The sequence below is a fragment of the Papaver somniferum genome, chromosome 9 (genome assembly GCF_003573695.1).
Source record: "Papaver somniferum cultivar HN1 chromosome 9, ASM357369v1, whole genome shotgun sequence".
In the NCBI taxonomy this organism is placed as follows: domain Eukaryota; kingdom Viridiplantae; phylum Streptophyta; class Magnoliopsida; order Ranunculales; family Papaveraceae; genus Papaver; species Papaver somniferum.
The window spans coordinates 42,126,307-42,143,646 of NC_039366.1; the positions used below are offsets into that span (position 1 = coordinate 42,126,307).

Here is a 17,340-nt window from a genome sequence, read left to right on the forward strand (position 1 = left end):
CAAGAGGTGGCCCTTATCGAATGCATCCGGTCAAATTCTATGGTTGCTTTTCTTAACGGATCCTCCAACTTCTATCCCAGCCAACCAAAGAACAAGCTAGTCAAGTCTCATTCAGTATTCTAAAGTGATTGGCAATCTAACTTCCTATCAAACACCTTGAAGATCGAGGCTATACATGTATTGGTAGATTGTGCGTGTGCAAGTTTCTTATCACATGTGAATTGTGCTAGAATCAGGGTGCCTAAATATCTAGACTAAGAATCCTTATGTTTACATACATGCACAAGAGTCAACATTTCAAGGTAAATGAGCTCCATTTTTATGTTTTTTTTCAATTTTTTAATTTTTTATTTTGATTTTTTCATTTTTTCATTTTTTTTTTTAACAAAAAGAAAGAGTTCAGTTTTCAATTATAGCATGTCATCGTGGTATCTATACCATACCCCCAAACCTAAACTAAACATTGTCCTCAATGTTCCAAAATATGAAAAGAATTATAACATACGAAGAGGATTATGCTGAGTAGATAAAAAGGAAAGAGAATACCCGATTTGACGGCGAAAGCAAAATTAGAACTCCGTTATTCAAGGCAAAAATCCAACATATTTCAGTTAAGAGTCACATTGGATTAGCAAAATATGTACAAAAGAAACAAAAGATTTAACTAAGAAACTGTCTACTAGATTCTATACAAGAAAATTTGGTTTTTAATGGGATTGGACTTTTTGGGAAAAAATTGATTTTGTCGAGAGACATTTGGTTTTGATGGGAAAAAGAAAAATTTTGGTTTTTAGGAAAACATTTGGAAAACTTTTGTTTTTATGGGAGAAAAACATTTGGTTTTTAATGGGTACTGAAAAGAAAAATTTGGTTTTAAAATCGGGAGCAAGCCCACATTGGTGGAAGAATGCACAGCCCAAAACTTGTGTGAAGTGAAGCCCAACGAATTAGTTTGAATTGAGCCTAGCAAAAGGTTTTGAAAAAGAAGAGGTCCAACTGTTTGGGTTCAGGAGCCCAGAAGTTCAGTTTCAGTTTGGTTTTGGGCTAACAGAATAGCCAAAATTCGAGGCCCAGTTTGGCTTAAAAATTGTTTTTCCAATTTTAATTTGGGTCAAGCCCAGAGTTCAGAAATTCAAATTTCAGGGTTGAAACCCACAGTTCAGAAACAAAATAAGCCCACAGTTCAGCTTAAATACAGGCCCACAGTTTAGTTAAACTACAAGCCCAGCATTCAGTCTTTACAAGCCCAAAAATTGGGTTTACTGATGGGTTTAGGCTTACTAGTTAGCACAGCCCAGCTGCTCAGTAATTGCAGTTGCAAAACCCAGTTGGGCTTGGTTCTTTTCCAGCAGCACAGAGCAGCAGCAGCATAGCAGCACCAGCAGCAGCAAGAGGCAAACAGCAGAAGAACCAACTACAACAGCAGCACAAACTCAGCTTAGCACCTCAGCATCAACACAACAGACAGCAGCAGCACCAGAGGCTGGCTGTAGCAAAAGCAGGAGTTGACAGCAGCAACAGCATCAGTTCAGCCACAGCACAGCAGCAAGTAGCACCAGCAGCAAGTAGGAAGAAGAAGAAAGAGTAGCAGCACAGCTGCAGCAACAACAGCAAGAGCACCAGAGGCTCAGCACCAATAGCAACAACTCCACAGCAACAGAAGACAAACAGCAGCAGCACCAACTACCTGACACTCATTGTGTGTGATCAGTACACAGAAAAGGTAGGGAAAAAAAAGGAAAACTGCATAAAGCAGTGCAGTTTGCAGCTGTAGTTGGCAAGGCCAAGATGCTTGACAGATAATATGCAGCTACATATGCAGATGGGGATGCAGATGCAATGAATGATGCAGATGCAGTGATGCAATGATGCAATATGCTTACAGCTAAGTTAAAGATGCAGCTAAAGACACTAAGGTTAAGTTAGAGACACTAAGGCTAAGTTAGAGACACTAAGGCCAAATTAAAGTTGCAGCTAAAAAGCTAAAAACACTAAAAGAGCTAAAACAGTTATACTAAGTTAAGGATACAGCTAAGGTTACAACTAAGTTTGAAAACAGAAAGCAAGAGCACAATTATTTTATTTTTTTTTCAACTACACAGCACCAGTCCTTGGCAACGGCGTCAAAAACTTGATAGGCTTGGGAATGTGTGTAAAATAAGAGTATAAGGGAAGCCTACATGGTTATACCGCAAGTGCACGGTGTCGATTGTATCTTGTGCAAATACGGGTCGAATCCACAGGGACTAGGGTGTGTAAGTTGAAGTTTTATAGGCTATTCTAGCTAAGCTAAGTGATGACAGTGAGTAAGAAGCAAAGGTGGTGACAGTGACAGTGAGTGACAAAGAGTGATAGTGGCAAAGAAACCAAGGCAGTAACACAGGCAGTGATAAATAAACAAAGGCAGTGAAGTATAGAAGGGACTAGGATCTTGAATTCACCCTTTTCCTAAGCTAAGTCCTCCAACTATGTTCTTGTCCCTTGTTAGTTATCAGTCAGCTTCTAGGCTCACTGATTAACTAAATGACAGTTGCGGTTCAAAGCCGGCTGTTCATCTAAGGGTTGGTCTAGAAAGATTACTAAGAACACTAAGATGAATCTAATCCTAGTAGTAGTTGGGGCTCTCACACTGCAACTACCCGCAGAGAAGGTTGCTTAGTGTTTTAACAACCTAAAAGGATATTCAATCCTAGACAGTTCAAGCACAACAAGATCAGAGCATGGATGAGACAAATACAATTGAAATTTACAAAATAATTTAAACTAAGAACTAACCCTTGAGGCACTGGCTATTCCAGTCCTCTTGGGTGAAGCACTGGCTAGCCCAGGCATATCCCATTACAACACCCAAAGACCCCTATTTATACATACAATGGAAATCCCAAAAAATCCCCAATTAACAGCAAAATTAGGGTTTGTAAAAAAATACAATTAAACCCAAAATTGGTTCACCTAACCTACTGATAACAACACAATCAATCAACCCATGCTTCAATTAGACGTACAATCATGTTCCCCCAATTATCCCCAAATTATGAAATTAGGGTTTATAAGAAATAGAAATTAGGTTTACCTAATCACTGCAAACTCTTGATAGCTCTCACCCATGCTTCCTTACGATCTTCTGATGCTTCGCACGCCTCCAATTGATCTATATCATCATCTAATTTCACCAACTCACTCTTAGGGTTCAGTGGTGAGAGAATAGGCGAAATTAGTTGTTTGAGAGAGATTAGAACGTGATATAGGTGATGGGTCGAGTGTGTATGATGATTTGAGAAGAGATGATGGTGGTTGTGGTGATTGAGAAGGAGTTGGTGGCGGAGCAGGTGATTGAGAAGGAGTTGGTGGCGGAGCAGGTGGTAGTCGTGGAGTTGCAGAGGAGAAGAAAGGGGGAGAAGAAGGAGAAGCCGATAGTTTTAGGGTTAAGGTGTGTTTGGGTTAGGGTATAGGTATTTGGTGCTCAGGTGTTGAGCGGATGCATCAATTCTCGATGATACGCAAAGCTGAGCCGTGGGATGCGGAAATGATAGATTGATCTAACGGCCACAAGTGAAGAGTCTGGTATCGACCGTCGGATGCCTGATACAACGAAACTGACGGCTCAAGATGGAGTTAGGTGCTGTAGTGTTAGACATGAGATTCAGACTTTGATGCACTATGATGAAGCGACCGTAGGATGCTGAGATGATCCAATCTGACGGCTGAAGATGAAGGCGGGTATGGATATTGGAAATGGGTTTGGGTGAGGGTTTTGGGCCTTGTGTATGCCAAGCCCATATCTTCTTTAAGGACAATTCTTCCTCTTCAAGCCCACTTCCAGTTGATCCGGCTCTTGCAAACATCATTCTTCGCTGCCTTTCTGCGGGAGTCTTTGCCGTTTCTTTGTTCTTTTCGCTCCGTGAGTTAACCAGGCTTTATTTAGTACCTAAAAATGCAAAATTAATTAAGAAAAGTATTTATTCTTGAAAACAATGAAAATACAGAATATGGGATAAAATGGAGAATTAGAGCATAAAAGATGAGTTAATTGCCAACAAAAAGATATAGAAATATGCAGTTTTTAGCACTCATCAATTGTGGCAGAAGTATAGAGAGGAAACACGTTTAGTTCAGTTTCTAATGGCTTTGAGTGATGAGTTTGAGTCTGTTAGGGCATCAGTCCTTCATCGTTCACCTCTTCTCAAGGTGGAAGTTGCTTTGTCTGAACTTATTATAGAAGAAACAAGGAAAAGAATCACACCAGAGTTATCAGGAGTATTTGTTGTGCCCTCACGATCCAGCCCTAACAATTTTCCAAGAAACTCAAATGCTCAAGTGCAACGTGATATGTCTCAAGTACAGTGTCATAACTGCAAGACCTTTGGACACTTGGCAAGGAACTGCAATCTCCCATCGGCCAATACATCACATGCTGCCACAATACCTGACACACCCACAACATAATGTGGGTATTGTAAGGAATTTGGTAACTCATCTAGATTCTGCACCTCACCAACCTCAAGAAACATGAGAAGGATCAATGCTAATTGAGGAAACAAATTCAATACACCTACCAGATTTACGGCAACTCCAGTTTCATCTGCAACAGATCCATATGCAACATCGACAACCTCATCTGCATTAGTTGTACCTAGTGGTGGTTCAGCACCAAACCTTGATGATATTCAAGAGATGATTAAACAAGCACTCTCAATTGGTAACAACCCTACAACTGCATCTGCCTTCTCTATCTCCTCAGGTATTTATTCAACAGAATGGTTTCTCGACTCAGGAGCATCAAACCATATGACTTTTAATCAAAAGTTTTTTGAAAGTATTCATCCTGTCATCACCTCTAAGATTCATACTGCTGATGGATCAACAGTAACTGCAAGTCATATAGGCTTGGTCAACAATTCAAATAACTTCTATGTACCAGATGTGCTTCTTGTTCCAAATATTACAATGAATCTTATTTCAGTTGGTCAACTGTGTGATCAAGGTTACAACACATATTGTTTTCCTTTTGGTTGTGCTATACAGGATCTCAAAACCGGGAAGCTAGTTGGGATAGGCCGTAGAGTTGGTCGGTTGTATCTCCTTCAATCTCTTGATCTCTCAGCGGAATCTAAAAGTCATGTCGTAGCTGCTACTCCCACTGCACCTGTGTCAATATCTCCCTTCATGTCTTGGCATTCTAGGTTAGGTCATGCTTCCTTTTCTCGTCTTTCATATATGATCAATAAGGGTTTACCAGGAGATACTCGGTTAGATAAAGAACCAAATTGCATCTCTTGTAAACTGGCAAAACAACCAGCTATTTCTTTTAATCTTAACACTTCTGTCTCAACTGAACCTTTTTCTCTTATACATTCTGATGTCTGGGGTAAATCTCCAATTATGTCAAAGGGAGGTGCTTTGTATTATGTCAGTTTTATTGATGATTATTCGCATAATACATGGGTATATCTATTCAGCTCTAGAGCAGATTTTCTTAAGTTATATGTTGATTTCTCAACCATGATAAAAACTCAGTTTGGTAAAGTGATCAAAGTTTTTCGTGCTGATCAAGGAGGGGAATATATTTCCAATCCATTCAAAGAATTTCTTAAAACCCAAGGAACAATTCTTCAACTGTCATGTACTGAAACTCCAGAACAAAATGGAGTTGCACAACGTAAACACCGTCATATTATAGAGACAGCTAGAACTCAGTTAATTTCTGGCTCAGTTCCTTCAAATTTCTGGGGAGAATCAGTCCTTACTGCAGTCTACACCATCAATAGAGTCCCAACAACTGTCATAGGAGGAATGTCACCTTATGAGCGTCTCTATGGTAAGAAACCAAACTATTCTGAGCTTCGAGTCTTTGGTTCAACTTGTTTTGTACTCCTTTCAGAACGTGAACGTCATAAACTTGGTCAAAAGAATGTCTTGTGTGTCTTCCTTGGTTATGGTATTGAACAAAAAGGGTACCGTTGTTATGATCCAGTTAATAGAAAGCTTCGTGTCTCTCTTCATGTCACATTCTAGGATAAAGTTCCATTCTGGTCACTTCCAAGCAGCAAATCATCATCTTTTGAGTCTTTCACTTATTCTGATCCATTTCCTAGTGAATCCAATCCTAGCACTTTTCCTATATCTACTCCTGAAAGTCCATCTCCTCTAGTTGTTGATCCACCAAATACGGATGACCAAGACCTCTCTACGACTCAACCTAACAGTGCAACTCAGGAACGAGATCCTGATTCTGAAGAAAATTCTTTTCCACCTCGCAATCGAAGACCACCAGCTAAGTTTGCAGACTATCACTGTTCCTTGTCTTCTATTTTGTCATTTTATGAACCAAAAACATACAGAGAAGCTACAGCCATTCCAGAATGGCAAGATTCAATGGATGATGAATTGGAAGCACATGCAGAGGCAGGCACATGGGAAATGGTGGTTCTTCCTCCTAAAAAATCAGTTGTTGGAAGATGGGTCTATAAAGTTAAGACCAAGTCAGATGGTGAGTTTGAACGATGTAAATCACGAGTTGTTGCAAAAAGTTATACACAAGAGTATGGTGTTGACTATGAAGAAACATTTGCACCAGTGTCCAGAATGGTTAAAGTTCGTACATTACTTGCTGTTGCTGCAACACGACAATGGGGGATTCATCAAATGGACGTGAAAAACGCGTTTCTTCATGGTGAGTTACAAGAAGAGGTTTACATGCAACCTCCTCCTGGTTTGCCTCATGAACCTAATCAAGTATGTAAGCTTCGACGGGCATTATATGGATTGAAACAAGCACCTCGTGCTTAGTTTGAGAAGTTTAGCAATGCAATTCTCCAGTATGGATTTACACAAAGCTTCTGTGATTCAACTATGTTTGTCAGATCGTCAGAAAAAGGAATTGTCATTCTTCTCTTGTATGTTGAAGACATGGTTATTACTGGCAGTGATCTACAAGGTATTACTGAACTCAAATCATATCTTAGTGATTGTTTTAAGACGAAAGATCTTGGATCTTTAAGTTACTTTCTTGGCATTGAAGTTGGCATGTCACCCACTGGTTATTTCATATCACAAGTCAAATATGCATCTGAGATTCTACAGCGTGCAGGGCTATCTGACAATAAGGTAACTGACACACCTCTTGAATTGAATGTAAAATACAGTCTTACAGATGGGACTCTATTGTCTAATCCAACATTGTATCGTCAATTAGTAGGGAGTCTAAATTACTTGACCATTACGAGACCAGACATAAGTCATACAGTTCACATAGTCAGTCAGTTTATGTCTGCTCCAAGATCTACTCATTATGCAGCTGGTCTCAGAATTCTAAGATATATCAAGGGGTATCTTCATCAAGGTCTGTGTTTCTCATCAAAGTCTGATCTCACTCTTCAAGGTTACTCAAATTCCGATTGGGCTGGGGATATTGCAGATAGAAAATCTATTATAGGCTATTGTGTGTTCTTGGGAGACTCGTTGATTTCATGGAGAAGTAAGAAACAAAGTGTGATTTCTCGTTCAAGTGCTGAAGCAGAGTATAGAGCACTTGCTCACACCACATCTGAACTCATTTGGTTACGGTGGCTACTTCGTGATATGGGAGTTCTAATTTCTGCTCCTACACCACTGTATTGTGATAACAAGGCTGCTATTCAAATTACACACAATGATGTCTTTCATGAGCATACAAAACATATAAATATAGATTGTCATTTTACTCGTCATCATTTCAAGAAAGGTATAATCACTCTTCCACATGTTAAATCAGAATTTCAAGTGACTGATCTTTTCACCAAGACTCACTCTGCATCTCGTCTTCGATTCTTAATTTCCAGACTCAAGATGTGTACTCCACCACCTTGAGTCTGAGGGGGGGTGTTAAGATATGGTCAAGATATGATATATCTTGACATTATTGTGTTTGTTATTTGGTTGTAACTGCATATATATTCTTTCTCTATATATCCTAGATATTGTTAGGTGTATCTTTTATTTGCCTTATCTAGTTGTTAGGTGTATCTTTTATTTGCCTTATCTAGTTGTGTAAACATGTATAAATCAGGCTTTTGCCTATCAATGAAGATACAGGGAATTATTCTCACAACTACATTAGAATCTCTATGCTCATGTTCATCATGAATCTTATGTACGCTCACGCGGTATAGGTCCAACTATTTGTACAGAGATATATATATACGTAGTATCGGAAATGTTTTCAAGTATCTGTAGCTTAACAGTCATGCAGGGCCAGTCTTGAGTTTTCTTTTTGTCCCGAAATCGACAAAATTTTTTTTGCCCCCGTTACTATATTTATCTTTTTACACTGCGGGTGTGCCTAAACTAACAAGAATTATTTTTTTAGCTCTTCCTTCCATTTTGAGACTCTAATGCTATTTTTTTTAAGTGGAGGCTTTGAGACCCTAATGTTTTTTTTTAAATGGAGGCATACGTAGTAAACAAGAATTATGATTGTGAATACTATTTTTGCATTTCTCATTACAATCTAAATTGACTTACCACAAACCTGATAACGTCTAGTTTAGTTTGTATAGACAGTGGTAACATAATGAGATTTAGTCCAATTCAACTCCAAAAATTTATAACCAAAAACTCAAACTAATCTGAAAATTGATGGCCTAAAAGTTACCGAACATCAATGATCATTTTTTCTTTCTATGATCCAACAGTAATCATAGTAAACTACAAGAGAATTAACATACATAAGAATTCAAAAGAGGAATGAGAAATTAAAATGAGAATTAGAATAGGTCCTATTTGGTATGGATTATTTAGTTTTACTCCTAAATCCTAGTAACATCTCCTATCTGGTATGGATTATTTAATGTAACGGGTAAAAAACTTTCATTTTAGCACCAAAACTACACAGTTCATTCTTACATATTACTAGTATATTACATAATTTAAGAAAAAGCCCCTGAAAATGATTGTATTACGATGCATACCCAAAATGCAAAACAACTTTTTGTTGCCCCTTAGGCCTTGTTGCCCCAAAGTGGGGCTTTCGCTGCTTACCCTATTGGCCCGGTCCTGTAACAGTTTGTTGTACACTGTCATAATTGGTTGTAACTTTTCAGTTAATTTACCAACCATTAATTTACGTTATTTCTTCTACCATTAATTTCCCAGTTGTTAACATTACATTAATTTGTCAGTGTGAGCACCACCCCCTAAGAGCATCTCCAACGGCACATCTTCAACTTCCTATTAATTACGCCACAGGATTTATGTGATTTTTGACAAAAATCCTTCTCCAACGGCAATGTTAATAGAGAATATGAAAATTACATGGATGGTAGTTATCTAGACATCCTCAAAATCATCCTCTAGTTTCAGAGGTTGTTTTAGAGGATGTGAATATCCTATAATCACCAATATCTAAGGATATGATTAACTACTTAATTATTTTCAACCAATAGATATTGAATCAAATAAGTTAAAAAATTTATGGTTGGAGATGAATATTTTTTACCCCTTAAATTAAGGGATTGTTGGTTTCACATCCGTGAAAAAAGATTACATGTAAGATCCACACCAAGTTCTCGTTGGAGATGCTCTAAGCCCCTTAGTTACTTATTAAGGTGTTTGTATTAGGTGGATATATAGACGAATCGGGTTTCAATACAAACAGGCTTTGGTTTACAGGCTTTGGTTTATATATGCTAATTTACTTTTACTTTACCAACATCCATTTACTTCTATATGCATTAAAATCCCACTACAAAAAATTATCTGTCCACATGATAATATCTTAACTAAAAGAAGAATTTTGTTTGGGACGGTGAACCGCCAAAAAGCTAAAAGGACTAACCTTATTAGTGTACTTGGCCATTGTTCCAAAACAGTCGCTTTTAGTGGTGGCATAATTCAACCCCCACTACACCATATTAGTTTTTGTTACATAATAAACCTATCACTCAAAATATTTATTATGGATTATAAACGTGTTAAATATGGTGTTATAATTGGTGTTATAATATGACAATTAATATCCATTGCAGAAAATCATTAATATTATAACTAAAATCCTTTTTTTTTGATACTGGAACCGAAACAACAAAACTAAGCAACTCTGATCATCTTATGGTAAGACACACCCTGAATGTCAGCAACAAGATTATTGACAATTTCTACTGGTGGGTTATTAAACCACACCCCCTCTAATATTCTCTCAGAAGGTTTCTTGGACTCTCTATATTCATGAATGAAGACAAGGTCTTCAAATCTCTTCTTCAAGTCGACAATGTCCTGGACAAGAGCCTTAAGGTACCAAGGTGGTGTAACCTCGCCATTGCAGAGTTGAACAGTGTAGGTTGAATCGCATTCAATTTCAAGCTTTGTGATTCCCAATTGGATAGCAAGAAGAAGACCTTCTCTTGCAGCCCACACTTCAGCCACATTGCTCCCATTTTGATAGATGAACTTAGCAAAGCCTGCCACAAAAGAACCAACATCATCTCTAACGACCCCTCCAATACCTGCAAAACTAGAGTTAGACGAAGCACCATCTGTGTTCAACTTATAGTATCCAGGCTTAGGGAAATTCCACTTAACAAATATTTCTCGCATACAAGTAACTCTCTCCTCCCCCTAAACAACAGTGAGATAATATTGTCTTGCTTTCCTAATGGCGAAAGCAAGAGTCTTTAGAGCAACAAATCTCTCCTTTTCATGGATTAATCTGTTCCTACTATTCCATATACTCCACAAAACATGAGGAACAATGTAACACCACCTAATACTACCCACAATAACATCCATAGAAAGTAACTGTTTTAAGTAATTAGGCGACGTAACATCCAAATCAATCCTTGAACCTGTCAGATCATGCAACTTATTCCAGATTGGGGAAACTGAAGAACAATTAAAGAATAAATGATAAACAGTTTCAAAGTCACGATTACAAAATGAGCAACTAGGGATTGAAGAAATACCTAAAAATTTGTTTACGGGTTGAAGAAATACCTAATATTATAACTAAAACCCATCACATTAAGTTTGTTATGGTTTAACTAAAATTTTTATATTATGCTTATCATCAACTTAATTATGAGATAAGACATGTCTTTTTTAATTATGGTTGTAGTTGTCATAATTTTCTTAACATATTTAATAAAATTAAATTTATCCGACCAATAAAATTATGACACGTGGCTTCTTTTGTGATGGTTGCTATTGTAATCCAGTATTTTGTAATAATTTTAATACAATTTAACTAGTAATTAAGAAAATGACATGTGTCTTCTTGTTAGTATTACAAATTTTCTCACGCACATCTCAAGTTACAAAATACAATACCCTCGAATAAAAAAAGTTGGATTTTAGGTGGCCCATAGCTGCAGATATGGTACAGTTTTAGGTCATCCCGAGGCAACGATTAATAATCAAACAGTTTTATGATTCAACTCAAAACAAAAAAAAATAGAATATTATTACTATTTAACATCATCGTTATACTTTGTTTACTATTTAACATCATTGTTATACTCTGTTTTACAATGTTCTGGTTGCTTTGTGTTGTTGCCAGCATGATTCTTGCAATTGCTTTCTATGATAGAGACTTCTACTCTTATTTATTAGTCTTCATCTTGTAAGCTGACAGAGCCATCTTTAGCATTGTACTGCAATTGAAGCAAACAATCTATTAGAATTCCTAAGGAAAACATAAGTGAAAAGAATTGGGCGTGAACTGTTGCTTAGACACACCTCACTGTCTATCCCTTGTCCTAGTTGACCGTAACTTCAGAAACTTGACCAGAAAATTGGGAAATTTCTCGAACTCTGCTGAAATTAATTAGAGATATTATGTGAGCTAGTCAAAATGCAAACAAATACACAAAGTTCGTACAAACACTTGGGAGCACCTAACCTTCAACTTAGTGACATCCTAGCTCCCCTTAATTCTGACTGAACGAACATCCTTTCCTCTCGCAGATAGAAGGAATCATTAATCCCATTAATTTTCTAAGGCTACAAATTAAATAAAAATAAATTTGATCAGCAAAAGACAACATACCAAAAGTTAAGAAATGTATGGACATTCATTTAATGCATAAAAACTCATCAAGAGGATGGATTTTTTACAGAACATATCGGGGCCTCTTGAGAACCACACTAAATCAACACATGCTTCATGATTCAGAAGACATTATTTTAAGAACACAGTAGTCGACTCACGGACATTAAAACTAACATGAAGACAAAGGATTCTGTCATTAGTCACCACCATTGTATGAGCTCTACTTTGATTGTTTTGATTAAAATACTCGGTACAAGCGAACCACTCTTGAAGAGATGAATTTAGAAAATGTATACCTTAGGGAACAAATCTAATGGACTTGCATTAAGCCCAGTGGAAGGAACTCGTAGTGCCGGTTGCGGTGCCTGGGCAGGAGCATTCACAGCTGGTGCTGTAGTTGGTGGTTGGGCCACAGGTGGAACTACTGCTTGCTCGGAAAGAACGATTTTTTGGGATCACGATTTTTTTTTGGGCACCATGATTTTATTTTGGGTAAAGACATTAGAAGTAAATCTAGGTCCACCCTTATCTAGATATTTATATTAATACCTAAATTATCCTCTTGATTAATTTTGGATGATGATTAGTTAGTGTAATGATTAGTGAGATGATTAAGTTAAAGATAATTAGTGAGATTAAAAAATCAGATGGTTTTTTTTAAAGAAGTAGAATTATTGAGAGAGTAAAGTTAGAGAAGATGAAGAAGAAAAACATGAAAAACAATAGATTTTACCAACCACAACCAGAGGAAGGGTATTTGGGTACCCAGGTATGCTTCAAACTTAGATAATGTTGGTTGAATTGCTCCAAACTTTGAAAAAAAAAATGAAATTTTTTATGTAGATTTGGGCCAGTTCGGTTACCATATGTCAAGAACATGTAACCGAACACACCTGAAAGTGTAGTTCGGTTACGTTTTCCAAACACGTAGGTTACCGAACTCGCTCGTTAATGGAGGTTTTGGTCGTACAGTGTAATGTTCGGTTACCTAGGATAAAATGGTAGGTAACCGAAATTTGAACTTAACAATTTATTTGGGTACATCCTGTGTATTCGGTTAGTTTGCAAACTTCAACGCAACCAAGTTTCCAACCGTACTGCAGGTTAAAAGTAACCTAGTGTTAGAAGTTCGGTTGGTTCGCAAACTTCAACATATTTTGCGAATCAACCGAACTAGCCTTATATATGCATATATGCAATTAGGCAAACGTTCGGTTACTACGAAATTTATTTCTTGGCGAATTAGGTAGAGTTCGGTTACGAAGTTTCAAAGGTAGAGTTCGGTTACAAAGAAAACTTAATATTTTTGCGAACGAACCGAACTTGTGGACTTCTCATTATTTCGTAAACTAAAGTTCGGTGATATCCTTATTTTGCAATGGAACCGAACTTATGGACTTGTGTTGTTCTAATACAAGGAGTTCGGTTAAACCTATTTTTTTTCGAATCAACCGAACTCTGAGTTCGGTTAAGAAAAATTAATTCGTGATAACCGAACTTTTCTCTGAAAAAAAACCTCCATTAAACCTCTCTGCAACTTCCATTTTCAACTCATTTTAATGATTACTTCTCATTTATTCAACCAAAAACGAATGACAAGTAATGTGTTTGTGAGAATATCTTTGTTAATGTTTTAAATTAAGCTATATATATATATAGTGGTGGTTGGTGGTGGTGGTAATCGGAGGTGGTGGTGGTAATCGGTGGTTGGTGGTGGTGATAACCGGAGGTGGTGGTGGTAATCGGCGGTGGTGGTGGTGGTAATCGGTGGTTGGTGGTGGTGATAATCGGAGATGGTGGTGGTGATAATCGGCAATGGTGGAAGGTGGTGGTGGGAGGAGGTGGTGGTTATATATATATAGGTGGTTATTGGGTTGGTTTTAAATTAAATTAGGCTAAGGATAGGTTAGTCATTTCAATGCTTTAGGACACCCCTTATAACTATAGGAAAGGTGGCCTAATAAAACCATGGTCCCCTCAAAAAAGCCATGGTCCCTAAAAAATCATTCCTCGGAAATACCTTGAGGTAGAAAAGGAAAAAACACGGTGTATTATTAGATGAACAGTAGATACATGCTTGACTTACGTCAATGCTAGAACGCTAATAATGTAGCACGGGTAAGTAATGCTAATAATATGTTATAGACGAACACCATGTTTGTTTACTTCTGAATCGTCTGGATCTAAGTCATCTGGATCTAAGTGAAATCACCTGATTCATCTGGATTTGACTCCACATGTTTATTTTGAGTCAGATCTGACTCATCCAACTCAAAAATATGTGAGTCAGTGGTTTGGTCCCATGAGTCAGGGGTATTTTGTTACCTGACTCAAAAAAAAAAAAAACTCAAAAATATGTGAGTCAGTGGTTTGGTCCCATAAATCAGGGATATTTTGTTACCTGACTCAAACAGGTCCGAATCAGGGGTTAAGTCTGAGTCAAAGATCGAGTCAAATCTGATTATAAATAGAAAACAAACAGTCTGGCTGCTGACTCGGAGCGAGTCAGAGGTTGACTCAGACCCAGACGCCGAATCAAACGTAAACAAACAAGATGGAAGAGTAAATTCTAATTCTCATGCATATTGTGTGCTCCGACGGAGAACCAACTAACAGAATATAGATAGTCAATAGCTCCCTATGGATGATTAAATGCAGCCCGTAGAGCACGGATTACAGTATCCCTGTCCCAAGTACCCCCTCCCATGTCAGGAATTTGTTGAATGGCTGCCTCAAAGTTATCTCAATCGACAAGATTGGATGCAGCTTGCCCATAGACATCTCCCTCGGTGTTACTTTAACAAATGAAAGTAAAATGTCATTTAATCATTGATTACAACAACATCCAGAGAAAACATGCTGTGAAAAATAAGCCACAAACTGATCAAGATCACCCTAGCATCGAAAGACAGAATGGCAAATAGAAGAAAAAGTATATCAATGACGAAAAAAGGCCAAAAAGATGGCAACCTGTAAACGATATAAAAGAGAGTCTCTAACTGGAACTTTTTGAAGTATAATTGCTGTATAACCAATAACAGAGGTTAGAATCTGTAAGGAGGCTTCCATGGAAGAGGAGCACTTCAATGTTAAGCATTCTTTTTCAAAAAAGAAAACACTAATCAAACAACAATAAATCCTATACATGCATCACCTGACAACATAATCTTAAGCTCGATGACTTGATAACGGAGAGTTATATATCCACATTTTTTTTTTATGTTCGTTATATTTTACTGGGGTACGTGATATTATGTTTTTACCATTTTGCATAAAGAAAGGATTCTCATGAGTCTAATGATCCGTGATTCACTTCTCTATTTCTTTTTTCCAAAAAATCACATGTGTACACAGCATGTTCACTGACGTAGAAACAAATATGTATAATAGCTGAAACAAGGATATGATTATGACATTTCAAAAACTTTTCATCATTTTCCCTACCGGAAGTCGTTAGCATCATACTTCCTCCCTTAATTTACTACCTCCTCGAATCGACATTTTTGGAAAAAAATCAATCTCTCTTAATTGATTCAAGTATGCTTCAGCTCCTAGTTAGTAATTCGGGATACGGCATACGTACGGAACAACAAATGTCCGAGTATTATACGGATTCGTAAAAATTATATTCGATCAAAAATTCGGTCAGCGGTTTGTGATTCGGCAGTAGTACGGAACGGTATATGTACGTGTATAATTCGTTTTACTAATTTGAGTTAGGTACAGAAAATACGGCAGACATTAATTAATAAAATAATAAGTTTTAGGCGTGGGAAGCATGATTTTTGACTTAAATTCAATATATAACTAATATACCGTAATATATCACCAACAAATAGTTGGCACAGTGGTGCAAAGTTAACTTCGAAAGGCAGCAGGGAGAAGGTTCGAATCAAAACGCGCATTATACGCCAAGCCCAGAGTACAATTATTCGCCAAGCCCAGAATACACACCTAGTACTAGGTACGGAGGTGGACTAATTCGTCCGTATTATTCTGGACCGAATAAATCGGTGAAATTCGCGTATGAAATTCTGGTGGGAGGGCTTGGTTCCACCGGGTATCAATTGCAGGGCCGGGACAATAGGGTAAGCATGGAAAGCCCCACTTTGGGGTAACAAGGCCTAAGGGGCAACAAAAAGTTGTTTTGCATTTTGGGTGGTGGAAATTGAATTATTGTCCCTCCTTTTCATAGGTCTACACAATTATCTTTTAGAAACTTTATAAATGTCCCTAATGGCATAATTGAAATTTTTAGTAAAAACACAATTTTTATAATTCTTCTTCTTCTTCTTCTTCTTCTTCGTGTCTTTCTTTCTTCCTTTACACTCTCTGAAGTTGAGAGAGAAACAAAACCCCTCACCGTCGCCTGCACCACTACCAACACCTTCACCAGCTCCGCCACCTCCATCAAATTTTTCATCAGATCCGGCAGCACCTGACTCGTATCGATTGAATCAGGAATCAGAGAGAAACAAAAAAACGTCGCTTGCACCACTACCAACACCTTCACCAGCTCAGCCACCTCCAACAAATTTATCATCAGATCCGGAAGCATTTGATTCGTATCGATTAAATCAGGAATCAGTGAGAACCTAATCTCTAAATCTCAAACTTGATCATCAGAAATATTAGATTCATTTCGATTTCAATATTGAATTCAGTTTGAAGAACCTAAAATCGATGATAACGGTGTTTGTTCAACTGGGGTTTTTGACTACTTTGAGAAACAAATGCGTTGATCGAATTTAATGTTTTTCCTTTGTATATGTCGGTATACAATGAACTTTTTTATTTTTTGGATGTTGCAGTTGGTGGCTATTGTTGTTGTGGTGGTAGTTATTGATATGATGATGGATGATGTTGTAGTGGAGATGATAATTGTGGTGGTGGTGGTTGTGAAGGTGATGATGATAACAGTGGTGTTCCGGGTATAGCAATTGTCCTTTTAGTAAACCTACTTACTTCAATTTTTACGGGATCAACTATTGTTGTTGATCCCATTTATGGGATCAACACCTATTGTTGATCCAAATTTTTATGGGATCAACTACGGTTGTTGATCCATTTATGGGATCAACTCCTGTTGTTGACCCTATTTTTTATGGGATCAACCACTGTTTATTGTGGTAGTGACACTATTATAATTGTTGTATTGTATTTGCATGTTTTTGATGGTGGTGGAAGGTATAGTTGTAAAGATGGCAGTGGTGGTGGTTGTTTGCGTTTGCAGCAGTGGTGGTGGATGTTCCAACATAGTGTTGGTGCTTGTTGCTATGGTAGTGGTGGTGGATGTTGTTGCGGTGGAGGTGATAGTA

At 37.6% G+C, this 17,340-nt stretch overlaps 1 protein-coding gene across 1 annotated transcript; it reads right to left on the reverse strand.

Annotated features, from left to right (window-relative positions):
* Positions 1 to 10,065: 10,065 nt before the first annotated feature.
* Positions 10,066 to 10,572, reverse strand: LOC113311866. The gene has a single exon (XM_026560661.1). It carries the CDS (start codon positions 10,570 to 10,572, stop codon positions 10,066 to 10,068), a length of 507 nt encoding a protein of 168 aa, XP_026416446.1.
* Positions 10,573 to 17,340: the final 6,768 nt, after the last annotated feature.

Bases quoted from the DNA above. Each gene is read 5' to 3' on its own strand.
- LOC113311866 (XM_026560661.1), bottom strand. From the start codon at position 10,572: ATGCGAGAAATATTTGTTAAGTGGAATTTCCCTAAGCCTGGATACTAT.